At 35.7% G+C, this 14,208-nt stretch overlaps 2 protein-coding genes across 2 annotated transcripts; both read left to right on the top strand.

Moving 5' to 3' along the window:
• Window positions 1-208: 208 nt before the first annotated feature.
• Window positions 209-5,640, top strand: LOC135117060 (pre-mRNA-splicing factor Slu7-like). The gene is made up of 12 exons (XM_064035428.1): window positions 209-502; window positions 820-974; window positions 1,110-1,202; window positions 1,866-2,055; window positions 2,368-2,450; window positions 2,689-2,834; window positions 3,243-3,426; window positions 3,912-4,057; window positions 4,403-4,508; window positions 4,678-4,777; window positions 4,867-5,060; window positions 5,424-5,640. Exons 1-12 carry the CDS (start codon window positions 334-336, stop codon window positions 5,595-5,597), a joined length of 1,740 nt encoding a protein of 579 aa, XP_063891498.1. The 5' UTR covers window positions 209-333; the 3' UTR covers window positions 5,598-5,640.
• Window positions 5,641-6,035: 395 nt separating this feature from the next.
• Window positions 6,036-14,042, top strand: LOC135117061 (sorting nexin-12-like). The gene is made up of 4 exons (XM_064035429.1): window positions 6,036-6,321; window positions 6,468-6,563; window positions 8,726-8,828; window positions 12,522-14,042. The coding sequence occupies exons 1-4, from the start codon at window positions 6,148-6,150 to the stop codon at window positions 12,647-12,649; spliced, it is 501 nt and encodes a 166-aa protein (XP_063891499.1). The 5' UTR covers window positions 6,036-6,147; the 3' UTR covers window positions 12,650-14,042.
• Window positions 14,043-14,208: the final 166 nt, after the last annotated feature.

Here is a 14,208-nt window from a genome sequence, read left to right as displayed (position 1 = left end):
GCTGGGTCAGGCTGAAATCACTACAAAGCGGTCCACCGCCTAATTCCTCCGGTAACATGATGACAATGATCTGCTAAAGGAAAGTCCTCTGTGGCATTCTGTCTATCCGCAATAAACTCGAAAACTATTGAACATAAATTAACTGCATAAGTGTCTTGATTGAAATAGTCATTTCCGAACGCAAAGTCAACATGTCAAAAATGCGACGCCATTTGCAAAATAAAGCAACTGTCAAAATCTGTTCATTTACGTTTGCATTTCCATTATTTTGTGTTGTGCATCCCAATTTAAGAAATTTTAAACTTATGTGGTGATAAAAAGTAACCTTAAATCATGGCGACGGGTGCACGCACCGCTGTGTCGCAAATATTGCGCAACAAAGACGATGTTGGCGAGGAGGAAGATGAACCAAAGAAGAAGTCCAGGGAAGACTGGAGAAAGGCTAAAGAGCTTGAAGAAGCTCGTAAAGCTGGTACAGCACCCGCTGCTGTTGATGAAACTGGTATGGAGTCTCATATTTTTGATAAGATAACCTCTTGAAAGTGAAATATAAACATCGACTCTTTGGTCTTTTAACGTCCAAAAACTCAGTCATCGTCAGCATTTCGACAGTCCCACCGCAGGGCACTCTCATCACAGAAAAGGAGTGAGCATTAGTCACACTTTGGATTGGCAATTGCAGACTTTAAGGTCCCAGTTTCCTCAAGACATTTTCCTTCACCTTTACTCAGTCACTGATGTCCAAGATACTCCAAAAACTAAGTAAATAAAAGTGCAATATTAATCTATAAAATACTAAACCCCATCTTAATATTCCAGGCAAGGACATAAACCCTCACATTCCGCAGTACATTTCATCTGCACCTTGGTACTACGGTACTGCCGGGCCTACCCTCAAGCATCAGAGGCCACAGGAGGACAGAGAGGCTCACTTTACTAAGCTTGACACTTACTACCATAAGGGAGTTGATACTGTGAGTATTTGTGTTATTTATCATTTAAATGTTTGATGCACATTTTAGAACTTATACAATACTCTCCCCTTAAGGCAACCAGGATTTAGTCAGGGACTAAATCTTAATATATGTTTAAATATGTTTTGATTACAGACAAAAGTAGCAACAAAATACAGAAAAGGAGCTTGTGAAAACTGTGGGGCCATGACACACAAAAAGAAAGATTGCTTGGACAGGCCTAGAAAGGTACATTCAGTTTTTTGTGGTGTTTAAATTGGTCAAAGAATTAGCATTGGTATAACCTCCTTTCAAACTTCCTTTATAGTACACTGTTAGGTTACATTATGTAAGGGGGCTTCCCTTACATAAGTATTGTCAATGCAAATGTAGTGCAAATTGTCACTTAAATGTGGAATGTCAGTATGGAATGCAAAATGATGTCACTGAATGCCCGACGGGATGAATCTAAATAAAAATGCAAGTTGTCCGATTCAAACCACGTCTAATTGAACACTAAAAATAAATAAATGAACGATACATAATTTGCATCGAAGCATGCAATATGTTAGTGTCAATGCACTGCCAAATGTAGGTTGCGTCCAAAGTGCAAATGCACGAGCCTACTAGCTAACTTATTGCAATAAGTGTATTTTTAAAAATTCATGTACGTGCATCGTACACATTACATGTATTTAACTTTAAACAAACTATTAATTAACACCCCATTCCTATAAAAGAATCAATTTTTTGTGCTCATGAATGGTAGTCTCTTGACATAATGTAATTTATGATGATGATTTCATATATCATAGAATAAACTTGAAAACTTACCATACATAATAAAAAACAAATTGTGTCTTATATATGAGAGCTGGATTAATTTCTTTATGTTATTTTACAATGTTACAGATAGGTGCAAGATTCACTAATGCAGGTATCGCAGCGGATGAGTTTGCTCAGCCCAACTTGAACCTCAGTTATGATGGCAAGCGAGACAGGTGGAATGGTTATGATCCTCTCCAGCATAAGGCTATCATTGAAGAGTATCAGAAAGTTGAGGATGCCAAGAGAGAGCTTAGGGCTAAGAAATTGGAACAAGGTAAGATAAGATAATTATTGACTTTTTGAGTAAAAAACAGCTAAGCATTTATTAATTCACTAATAAACACACACCATCCATTTTCCTAGTTTTTTTTAGACCTTATTTAATTTTTCCTACACATTCAACTGCAAATCTAAACTTGAGACTCACCATACATAGTATACATATGTATAGGTAATACCTAGTAGAATTATTAGTACATAAATAAATAAAATATCAAATGTCATGTAAATGAACCAAGTTCTTAGAGTGTCTTATGAAATATTGTAGATGTTTTTTAGTATTAATAACCTTATAATTTGATTGTAGATCCCACAGCAACTGAAGATGACGATAATGCTGAGGAAGATGAGGACAAATATGTAGACGAAGTTGACATGCCTGGTACTAAGGTAAGATTATAATACTTGCAAACATAATAGAATAATATTCTTTGTGCACCACTAGGACTAGTAAAAAAAATATTGATGAATAAATTAGGCAATGTAATTATTTCATATTAAATCTGTCCTTAATTTGTGTGTGAAACTGACTATACTCAGCCGTCAAATTCGGTTTGGTTACAGTTTAGTGCAACCCACCCTAATAGTAATAATTTTACTCATGAATATTTTTTGTGAAACATTTCAGGTGGACTCTAAACAGCGCATCACTGTGCGTAACTTGCGTATCAGAGAGGACACGGCGAAGTATCTGCGAAACTTGGACCCTAACTCTGCCTACTACGATCCCAAGACGCGTTCCATGAGGGACAATCCTAATCCTGTGGCTGTAGAGTGAGTTTTATTGTGCTTATTTATTATGCAGTTTTTGCGGTACAAAGAAACGTTGAACATTTGGTTATTGGTATAGTACTAGTGGTACTAATGATACCTACACAGTTCTTTGTTGTTGACAGAAATAGTCACTTGAAGTTTAATTAAGCCAATTAAGGCTGTGTTTTGAAGTTATATCACCACATTTCTCACAATATCATAAAGTAAATTGGTTTTCTAAATAGAAAACTCTGAAGGAGATCATGGGTCGAGTGGTGGACATCTTTCGGTTGAATTGACGATGAAATTCCTCAAAGTCATCTATTCAAACTTGGCTTTTTGAAAAGACATGTCCCAAATGTCCACTCTTCTCCACTTATTATGTGTTTTTGCTGATGGGTTCTCTATTTTCTCCTTATTGCCCCTCAGATCAGACTACCAAGGCGAGAACTTCGTTCGGTTCAGCGGCGACACGGCGGTGCACGCGGCGGCGCAGCTGTTCGCGTGGGAGGCGCAGGCGCGCGGCCTGGACGTGCACCTGCTGGCCGAGCCCACCAAGCTGCAGCTGCTGCAGCGACAGTACCATGATAAGAAGGACCACTTCAAAACACAGGTCAGATAATGTCAAATTTCACAAATCAAGTTAAAAAACGTACATAAAGGATAACCCCCAAAAACGCCTCTCATTCATCATTCCTAATATGATGGATGACAAGAAGCGGTAATAAAAAAACTTTTCAGCAACACAGCTGTGTATCCCGATTTGAAGTGCCATTACTTCGAGGAGTATGTCGAAGGGTCCTCCCTAGATTAGTCTTAAGTGGACAACTGTACCAGTAGTGTAGAGTAATCTCTTAGACAAAGTTTTTACAATTGAAAATCAACTTCCTGATTTGCCTATACTTTAAAATAAAAAAACTAGCAAAGGCTGATCTTAAAAGTTTACCCATACAAGATGTGAATAATAATTGTTCTATGTAAGTAAATAAAACCCAGACTAATTAAAAGAAAAATAGATATTGTGTTGCAAAAAATTGTACACAATATTTTGATAGTCTGTCTACAGCTCATACTTAACCCAGAAACCATTTGTTCCAGGTGAAACAATCAATCTTAGAGAAGTATGGAGGTGAGGAGCATTTAGCTGCACCGCCTAAGGAACTGCTGATGGCTCAGACTGAAGTATTCACTCGGTACAACAGAGACGGAACATTAGTGCAGGGACCTGAGAAACAGCTTGCTAAGTAAGTAGAAAAGTCAATAAACCCTACTTCCTAGTAATATTATAATTGCAAAAGTTTGTATAAATGAGGTAAATTTTAATGATACTTGAATGATATAATAACAACTATATAAGCTACTTTTTATCCAAGTGCGGGAAGTAGATACCTCAGGTGGCTGATGGAGGATATCTTTATCTTATAAATGAAAAGTACATAATTATGGTGGTGATTTATTTGGATGGATCATCTAAAAAATTGTCCGATTAGAATAAACTGTTTACATAAAATCTATTTCGTGTTATATGCAAAACTATGTATGTATTCCTTTAATGTAATGTAAAATAACTTCCCTTATATTATTTTCAGGAGTAAATACGAAGAAGATGTGCTGATAAACAATCACACGTCTGTGTGGGGGTCGTATTGGCGCGACGGACAGTGGGGGTACAAGTGTTGCCACTCTTTCATAAAGGTATTGCCATGTTCCAAAAATAAAAAAGGAACATTTTCCTTAAAATAACTCGTCTAGGTTGAAATGACGCGTTGCACTACCGCAATTTAACGTCTGTTCAGCTTAGACGTGCTATATGTACGTTCCTATATTATGTTGGTTGAATAACTAATTTGGTTATTTTTTCTAGATGTCATACTGTGTTGGTGAAGCAGGAAAGTCGGTAGTTCTAGAAGTTTCGGAAGACAAAGCTGCGACATCGCAAGAACACACAGAAAAGAAAGAAAATGGTACTTATCTCACAAATCTTAGTTCAGTTCCATTGCCTGACAGATTTATACAACAGTAACACGAATAAAAACTTTTATTATTTTTACAGCTGAAAAAGAAAAGTCAGACAAATCATCATCATCATCAGAATCAAGTTCAGACAGCAGTTCATCAGAATCAGAGCAGGAAATCAGATCGAAGACAGAAAAAACCAGCAAGAAGAAGAAGAATAAAAAGAAAGCTAAAAAGAAGAAGAAGAAAGAACTTAAGAAAGAGAAGCGAGAGGAAGATAAGCTGAAAAAGGTATATTTTTGTTCAAGCCTCCAGATATTCATCATGTTCCTTACATAATGGGAACATGGTGGGTTATAGTCAGTAAGAGTCTGACACTCCTTCACGCTGCACCCACAGAGGGAGGGTCATTTCATAATTTCCCATAAAAAAAACCTTAACGGCAACGGGAAGATGGCAACTATCTTGGTTACTTTGGTACTTTATCTGGTTTTCTTCTTAACTGTCTTTAGATCATGTCCCCTTCTTCATATAATCATACACCTTTTTTTCCCAAAACAAAAATGATTGATGAGATTTCACCCGTCACTATAATAGATTTGTAATACTATGTAGATTTATAACAAAAACTTTATCTACAATACTTAATTTCAGGCTTTGGAACTGGAAGAAAGGTCACAGAAGCGTGCTGAATACCTCCTATCAGTGGACGAGAGGAAACGCCCATACAACAGCATGTTTGAAGTGAAGGCGCCCACGGAAGACGAACTCGAAGCTTATAAGATGAAGAAGAGGCGGGAAGAAGACCCTATGAGCCAGTTTCTATGAACTATGTAAATAAGACAATAAATTATAAATGAACCTAAAACTTTTGTCTGTTTTCCTCATCTATCCTACCTCCTTAGAACAATTTTAAGCAAGTGACTTGCCCGGAATTTCATAAAAAAACGTGAAACAAAAACTCTTTCTTGTTTACCTTCACGGTGTGAATCATTCCAGTGAGGTCATTCATGTGGCAGAATAGTAATTTCCAGTGCCAATTACCATTCCGAATTAAAATACCAATCAGTGCTACCATCCTCAAATATGGTATTTCGTAAAATCTATGGGAATCCTCAATCATTTCAAAAGTATTTTAGTATATTAATAAAGCTTTGATTTTCTCCAATTAAATTCACAATAAGATACAATTTTACTCATAATTTGTTCAGGACAAGAAAACTTCCATTGATGTTGGTAGTTTTTCGAAGTCTCGTATACTCCGCCATATTTGTTGAAATGTCAAACGATGTTTCACTCTTGTCATTTTTCATTTCCTTTTTGATTAGTGGACCGTCCTATTCATAGTTTTTGTGATTGTTACAATAAATAAAGAGTTATGATGGCTGAAGATACGACAGCCGACGCAACGAGGCGACTGAATGTGAAGAAGCAGACCCTGGACGATGCCTACGCGGCACCGGCTAACTTCCTAGAAATCGACGTCGTGAACCCAGTCACGACCATGGGAGTAGGGAAGAAACGTTACACGGATTACGAAGTTCGCATGAGGGTAAGCTGGTGACTCTATTATTGTCATATAATTAGATTAACGGCCTATCGACGCGTCGATGTGAATTTGTGGGCGTATCACGGACGGACGCGGCGATACGCCGATACGAGGAGATAATTCTAGCAAACCAAGTTTTTTGCTTACAGACGAACCTGCCAGTGTTTAAAGTTAAAGAATCAAGCGTCAGACGGCGGTACAGCGATTTCGAATGGCTTAGAAACGAATTGGAGAGGGATAGTAAGGTAAGTCCAATGGGAACTATTTTGGTGATTGATAAAAAGTGCGTGTTTTTCGCCTGTTATCAGTGAACAAAAATGTTTATTGTTACGTGTGATTCATAAACGGCCAGTCCCCACATTAATTTGATAACAGATTTTGCTTTGTTGATGATGTTTATAATTTTTTGCACTATTATATTTTTAGAAGTGGTTTTGTTTACAAAATAATAGTAAGAATGTGGATCAGTGTAGTCTTATTTATGTTATTGAAGAAAGAGCACTGAACTGGTGACATTCATATGTTTGAGTGCTGATAGTTGCTTGTACTTTGATTAGGAGATGAATTTGCATGCACAATAATTAATATAATAAGTATACAAACCTGGCAAGTGACAGATTAGTCACAAAAAATAACATTTGTGTTTCTGCAATCAAAAACATTAATATCTAACCTTTGGCCCAATCATGCCACCAATTACTCAAGTTAATAAGTAATACAAAGACAATCCTTAAATATTTATGCATCAATTAGTCAGTGATTTATGCTAGAACTTTCTGTAATGAGTCATAAACTGTAGGCATTTGAATCTTGAATGAAATGTGTGTATTCTTAATAATTTATTTGTAATCAACATGGCTCATGCTGTCTTTTATCAAATACACACAATAGATACATTATAAACAATAGATATTTTGTACTTGTCGGACAAAGAAAGTCACAACAGTAATCACCAGCCTTTCTTTTGTCCCATCGCTGGGCAGTGGCCTCCTCTGACACACAGAAGAAATTAAGCGTTAATCACCAAGCTCGCTCAATGCGGGTTGGTGATTTCAGATTTTATAGTTGGGAACCTGTACTACAGCGGTTCCCGAATTATTTTGGCTTCGGAACCCTTTTCGTTTCAGCATTTTTCGGCGGAACCTTAGCTTAAGTAAGAAGTAAACCAAAGACGTAAATACACTTAGGTACGGTTCATGACCCGTGGAAGCGCACCAAATGGTTATATGGTTAGAAACACATTCAGTATACTCAGGCGTAGCATGGCTATCTGCCACACGGGCCAGAATTTAGCCGCCCTTGACTTTGTGTATTAGTTTTCATTTTGAAGACAGACAAAGTAAACGCAAAAAGAAATAGATTGGGTTTGTACAGGTGTGAGGCGAGCGAGCGCGATTTTTTTTAACTAAAAGTAGAAGTCCGAGCATCCGCTAGCATTGAAAGACATTCAGCGAATGTCGAGCGCGAATTTTTTTTAGTTGTAAGTACCTACACAAAATAAACAAAACCACTGTAAATTAATAAGTCTCAAAAAGTACAATATTCACACAAAAAAGCAAATGCAAATGAATACGCAGCTAGCGAAGAAAGCGCTATTGCTTTTCCTGAACTGTGTGTTGGATACTTGAGCGATTAAACGAACATAAAAGCACCACACGTAACATGGAGTCGCGAGCGAAGCGAGCGCGAAATTTTCGGATTCGCGGAGGAGCAAAAATTGTAAATAATATCATACTTTGATTCATGGTAAAAATAGCCACTGGAAATACTTATGTCGTGTCATTTCACGTCCTGTCAAATGTATGAAAACGTATAAGCCCAAAAAATGCGGTGATTTTTTGCCGACTCGCTACCGACTTTTGCCGATTGCCGAAGACCTGGAGATATTAAGTTAATCTACAATTTGTAAAAAACGGAATTAAATTATCAGCTGCCGTGGCCTTCCCCCGCCACTTGTCGCAAAAATACGAGACTTACACTCTCGAGTGGTACCCACCTACGTGGTGCCTAAATGGAATTTTGGAATGCAGTATTTAAAACAATTTAATTGAAAGTGAATAATAATTTAATATTGTCAAAAGTGAGACGATTTACCAAATGGAAATCTTGAATTTTCCACGGAACACCTGAGGGCCTGTCACGGAACCTTAGGGTTCCGCGGAACCCCATTTGGGAACGGCTGCTGTACTATATAGTCTAAAAGATATCAAGATGTTTTCCTTTACCTTTTATTGGGCCACTGGTATCCAAAATATACTTAGAAACTACATACGAACCTAGAAAAGTTGCATTGATACTGGAAAAGTGGCATCAAACCGACACACACATCCTTGAGAGTTTGATGCATTACCCACTAGGCCTTACAACCTTGTCTTATACATTACTTATTGTTATCGTTTTATTGTAGATTGTCGTACCACCACTACCAGGCAAGGCTCTCAAAAGACAGCTACCATTCCGTGGAGACGATGGAATTTTCGAAGAGGAATTTATTGAAGACCGTAGAAAAGGTATGTATTATATTAGCAACCCAGTTTCACTTAATTCTGTTTTTCCGTTTGTTGCTCTAAAGTTGTAAATTTTCACAAAAAAAAACTACAAGTTACTTATCCATAAATAAAATATTTTAAAATTACCTCAATTTAGTTCCTGACAAAAATCTTGCAGATTCTAAGTTCAGTAATTGAGCAAATGATTACCTTGACTTTTGACATTTGTACGCAGGTAAACTTGAACCATAATCACTATGTTAGCCATATGTATTTTCCCAGCATTAAATTATTTGAAGGTATTCAATTCTCTTCTAACAAGCATTACTATACATTTTGATTGAGTAATGGGTATTAGATATTTTTACTATTGTTATCAAAACTCCTAAACAAGTGTATTTTTTGGGGAAAACAAGTGCAATATATTTATTAGTCTTTGTTATCAACATATGAACTAATGGGGAAATTGCCAGTATCTATCAGATATTGACTGACCTACTACAGCAACATGTATGTATGTATGTATTGTACATTTACATAATTGCTATAACATACTTACGAGTTATGATAATTGTGTGCATCATGCATTATTTATCAAGTTAATACTAAGCAGATATTTAGCTTAGTAATCTAGTGTTTGTGTTTCATTAAAGATGCGTTTTAAATACAATAATCCTTGCCAATGTTATAAATGCTAAAGTAACTGTCTATTGCGATGTTACGCCAAAACTACTGAACACCAATAGTCTGATTATGATTTTCATGAAACCTAGATCTCTAGAGCTTATCCGGTTGCGGGAAGATGTTTATTCAAGCAAAGGATCAGAGGGGATCAGCTAGCTTTGTTTATATTTTAATCTATTAACTAGTGAGACAAAATCTTATCTGATATAAATAAACCAAAGTTTAGACTTTCAGCTTCCTTCAGTATAAATTATTCTTGTTTAAAAAACACTACGTTTTAGTGTTTAGAAATATTACAATAATAATAAGCTGTGTGACGTAGTTGGTCACTTGTCGCGTAAATAGTTTGAAAGGGTGCCAATATAAAAATAGTTGGTACACATAAACAAAATTGTCCCATTTGAAGTAACAAGTGGTACATAGCTTTGGCAGTAAATAGGTACATTATCAGACTGAGAAGGGAAGAGAAAGGATGTGATTAAGGACCCATTTCTATATTTGACTAGCCGATTTCCCGCGGTTTCACCCGCGTCCCGCGGGATTTACTATCCATAGGGGGATAAAATATAGCCTGTGTTACTTGGTAACAGTGTAGTTTTCCAACTGTTAAAGAATTTTACAAATCGCTTCAGTACTTTCGGAGCCTTTATGGTACAAACAAACAAAATAATATTATATCATATTAGACGATACCTATATAATAAGAGGACGTGACAGATTTCGTTTGTTTATAGTTAAGTGGATTGGTAATTTTTATTTCCTTCTTTATAAACCGGCTAGTTCGTTTTGAACCGTCCATTCAGATGGTTGCTACTATTTTTGGAAAAAATCTTGAATGAAGTCTATATTCGGAAAAGATAAAGATATTAATCTTGATAATTCAATTTTGGAATCGCGAGAAAATGCTAATATTTAATTTAAATAATATCTTTTGAATATATGCCAACATTATTATCATTGTGGAGTGATTCATCGTATTTCTTGAATCGTAAATTAATAAGTACTAATTTTACTATCCAATTAATTACTATTCAGTATAACAGTATTAAATCGCGACTTCAAAACAGGAAATTATTCTAAAAAGGCAATCGTTAAAATAATATAAGGACGGTAAAATTGGTAAACACAAGCTGTTTCCCCGCGGTTTCATCCGCGTCCCGAGTGAACTTCTTCCGTTCAGTAGTTTCGGAGCCTTTAAGATACAAATAAATAATAAAAAAAACTCTTTATTATAGTAACCGGCACGGATATTGAGCTTTCGGCGGAAGAGCGGGGATCGCTTTGCGCACTGTACACATAAGGCAATAAACCAATAAATCGCTTCTGCGCAGGTGAAAATCAGGGCTCAATATCCGTGCCGATAACTATATAAATAACCGGCCAAGTGCGAGTCGGACTTGCGCACGAAGGGTTCCGTACCATCTATACTAATATTATAAAGCTGAAGAGTTTGTTTGTTTGTTTAAAAGCGCTAATCTCAGGAACTACTGGTCCGATTTGAAAATTTCTTTCAGTTTTAGATAGCCCATTTATCGAGGAAGGCTATAGGCTACTTTTTATCCCGGTACGGGAAGTAGTTCCCACGGGATGCGGGTGAAACCGCTGGCAGAAGCTAGTTATCTATAAAACGAACAAAAAAATCACGTTTGTTGTATAGGAGTCAGGTTTGTTGGATATTTAATTCTACTTTTCTGCATTTCTTGTAATAGCGGCAACAAAAACACATGTATGAAAATTTCAGCTCTCTAACTATCACGGTTCATGAGATACAGCCTGGTAAAAGACGAACGGACAGAGGAGCGAAAACAATAAGGTTCTGTTTTACCCTTTGGGTACGGAACCCTAAAATGTACTTAAGAAGTCGAATTTGTAAAATTTTGGACATGTTACGGTTACTATTTAGTCATGTTTTCCTCCATAAACGAAATACTAGGCCACTTAGCCTCCTTACCTTGCATGTTTCACTAGATTTATGTGTTTTGAATGTAAACTTAAAACAATAATTAGATTGCGTGATCATGAAATACGTTTCAAGCATTATTTGGCTAGATGCGATTGAATTTTGTAATTCTTGAAAGATTAAGATTTTAGTGAACGTCAATAAATTCTTTTTTTTGCACTTAGTTATCTCGATTGATTCTTGATTAAGTATCTTCACTAAACTCAAAAATATTATATTCTTTTTTTGTTAAGTACACATGTTTGGGGAAATATGCTTAGTATAAGGCAAATTAAAATTAAGCTGATTAATGTCCTACAGTTACAATGATGATGATTGCATTTTTTTTAATAATGTTCATGATTGATTAAATTGAATCATGTGTAATTTAATATATGTATCTTGATAGTGGATGTATTATCTAGATAAAATAAAATGTAAACGGTACAAGGAAAATATTGCAAGAAATTGAGTGCAGCAGAAAGGTATAGAAAAATATATAATAAGCTATAGAAATATTCTTATTCTTCTAGGGAAATTAACAGCTTCCTGCAAAATACTTTAGCATAGATTTGTACTAGAATGCTAATTTTCTTGGTTAAATAAACAATAGTTAAAAATGTTACAAATCAATACAATAACTGAATATGCTATTGTTATTTCACTCGCGTCATTTCAGATCTATTGTGTACAAGTTACAATTTCATATAATGAACACGAGTTTATTCGCCTTTTATGATATACCTAAATACTGAGTTATCACTGATACGTAACTTCATAATAAAATTGCTGAATGTTTATCAGACTATCCAGTTTCGGGGTATTGAAAAAACTGGGCGGATTCCATCGTTTCTTTTTGATTTTCGCAGAAATATTTATTTGGAGAATCCTATCTAGTATTATTCATCGATCTAACTGAAGCCATACTAGAAATTGAATGTTCTGACGTACCGATATGCTAAGTATGATGCAATAGATACTTAATAATGAGCTAATAAAACTTGTTTACAATTCTTTCTAGTCGGGTCATTCAGAACAACAGGTTGCCACCTAAAAACATTATTAACATGTTCTTATTTCTTCGTTCACAGGTCTAGAAGTATTCATCAACAAGATAGCTGGCCACCCACTGGCGCAAAACGAGCGGTGCCTTCACATGTTTCTGCAAGAGCCCAACATAGACAAGAGCTACGTGCCCGGGAAGATACGGAACACATAATAGACAATACCGGAACACGATGCGAGCTTCGAACTTTAAAACCATCCTCCTTGTGTGTGACCGTTCATTGGCCTATAACCAAAAAGGAGGTTCCAAACTCGTGTTTTTTTAATCTATCCTTGTTAAACGTGATGTTGTTAATGTGTTAAAAACGTTGCATGTGTGCGTTCGTAATTACAAATTCACGCACACATTGACCATGAGTGTGACCGCTAATACTGCATATGTATGTCTTCACATCGGCAAGGACTTGGTAACACAGATTCTTTCTAAATAATGTGTAAATTGTATCCGATTGCTACAAACTGGCGAATTGAAAATCTTGTAAAGAATTGAAATGTTAGTACAGTTGTGAGATAGTATATCATATCAATGGACGTATAAATAGGCCTGTCTGGTACAGGGAGATAAAGTGTCTGTGTTGCATCAATGTGTTCTGTAGTAGTGCGACAGCTATGAGACAAGGTGGTGAGTTGGTACATAGGCCGGTTGCAACAAGCGAGTAGTTTTAAAGTTCCTCTCCGAATGTTATTGCAGTTGTGACAAATATCTGACCCTGCCTTCTAGTTTTTGTTACGAACACAATATGCAATAATCTTCAGTGATTACAAATAAAAAGAAACTAATGCTATCTTTTGAGACAACAGATAACACAGCACAGCATTCCACAGATTATATTTTATAAAAAGAAAGTAATGCTCTTCATTTATTTTAATGAAACACAGAAAGACTCGATATGCATAATGTTTCACAGATTTAAATGTATTAGAACAAAAATAAGTTATTGTTTAAATTATTAAGCAATATAATTGGTATTGTTGAAATTATTCGTATAACGATCAAGCTCATCAGTTGGTCACGTTGTTTCGTGGTATGCCATGTATATTTCGACATGTAATGCATTATAAATCTCATTATTTTAATATCTTATTCATTTTTATAATTTCGTTAAGGAAATTGATTGTATTTATTGTGTGTTACTCTATGGGTAGATGTAAAGCGTTAACGGCTGAACAGTTTTGAATGAAATTGTAATGCCCCGTTAGTGCGTTGAAAGAGCGAAAGTTAAAAGTAATCTGAATAACATAGGTAAATTAGGTATAGTTTAAAAACGTGTTTCTTTATTTACAGGGGTGAACTGGAGTTTGGCAATATTATTTATAGAAATCAAATAATGTTTTCAAATAAGAATTGACACTGAGTCCTTGGTGTACAAAAAATAAAAATCTAGCTTTATATCACTAGCTATAAAGTGTGTCCATCACTAGATAATAATCGACTGTTTAGTTACACAGAAGTATAATTTACATGTATTTTCGTTGTACACCAAATAAATTGGAATACAATGTATTATGTCTATCGTATTAGGATAAATAAATTTGCTATCATGTCATTGTGTGTTTTAATTAGTGAATCTCCTAATTTTACACTTTCCAAATTGCTAGTCCTAAGGTTACAGTGAGCTCGTTCTGCGTGAATCGGATCGTTAATAATCGACAAAAACCTTTTTCACAAAAAAATTAAACCAACTTCCCAAAACACTAAAAAGCCAAAAAATT

This window comes from Helicoverpa armigera, chromosome 7 (genome assembly GCF_030705265.1).
Source record: "Helicoverpa armigera isolate CAAS_96S chromosome 7, ASM3070526v1, whole genome shotgun sequence".
Lineage (NCBI taxonomy): Eukaryota > Metazoa > Arthropoda > Insecta > Lepidoptera > Noctuidae > Helicoverpa > Helicoverpa armigera.
The sequence above is the reverse complement of the archived record's forward strand: the minus strand, read 5'-3'. Positions and strand labels throughout refer to the sequence as shown.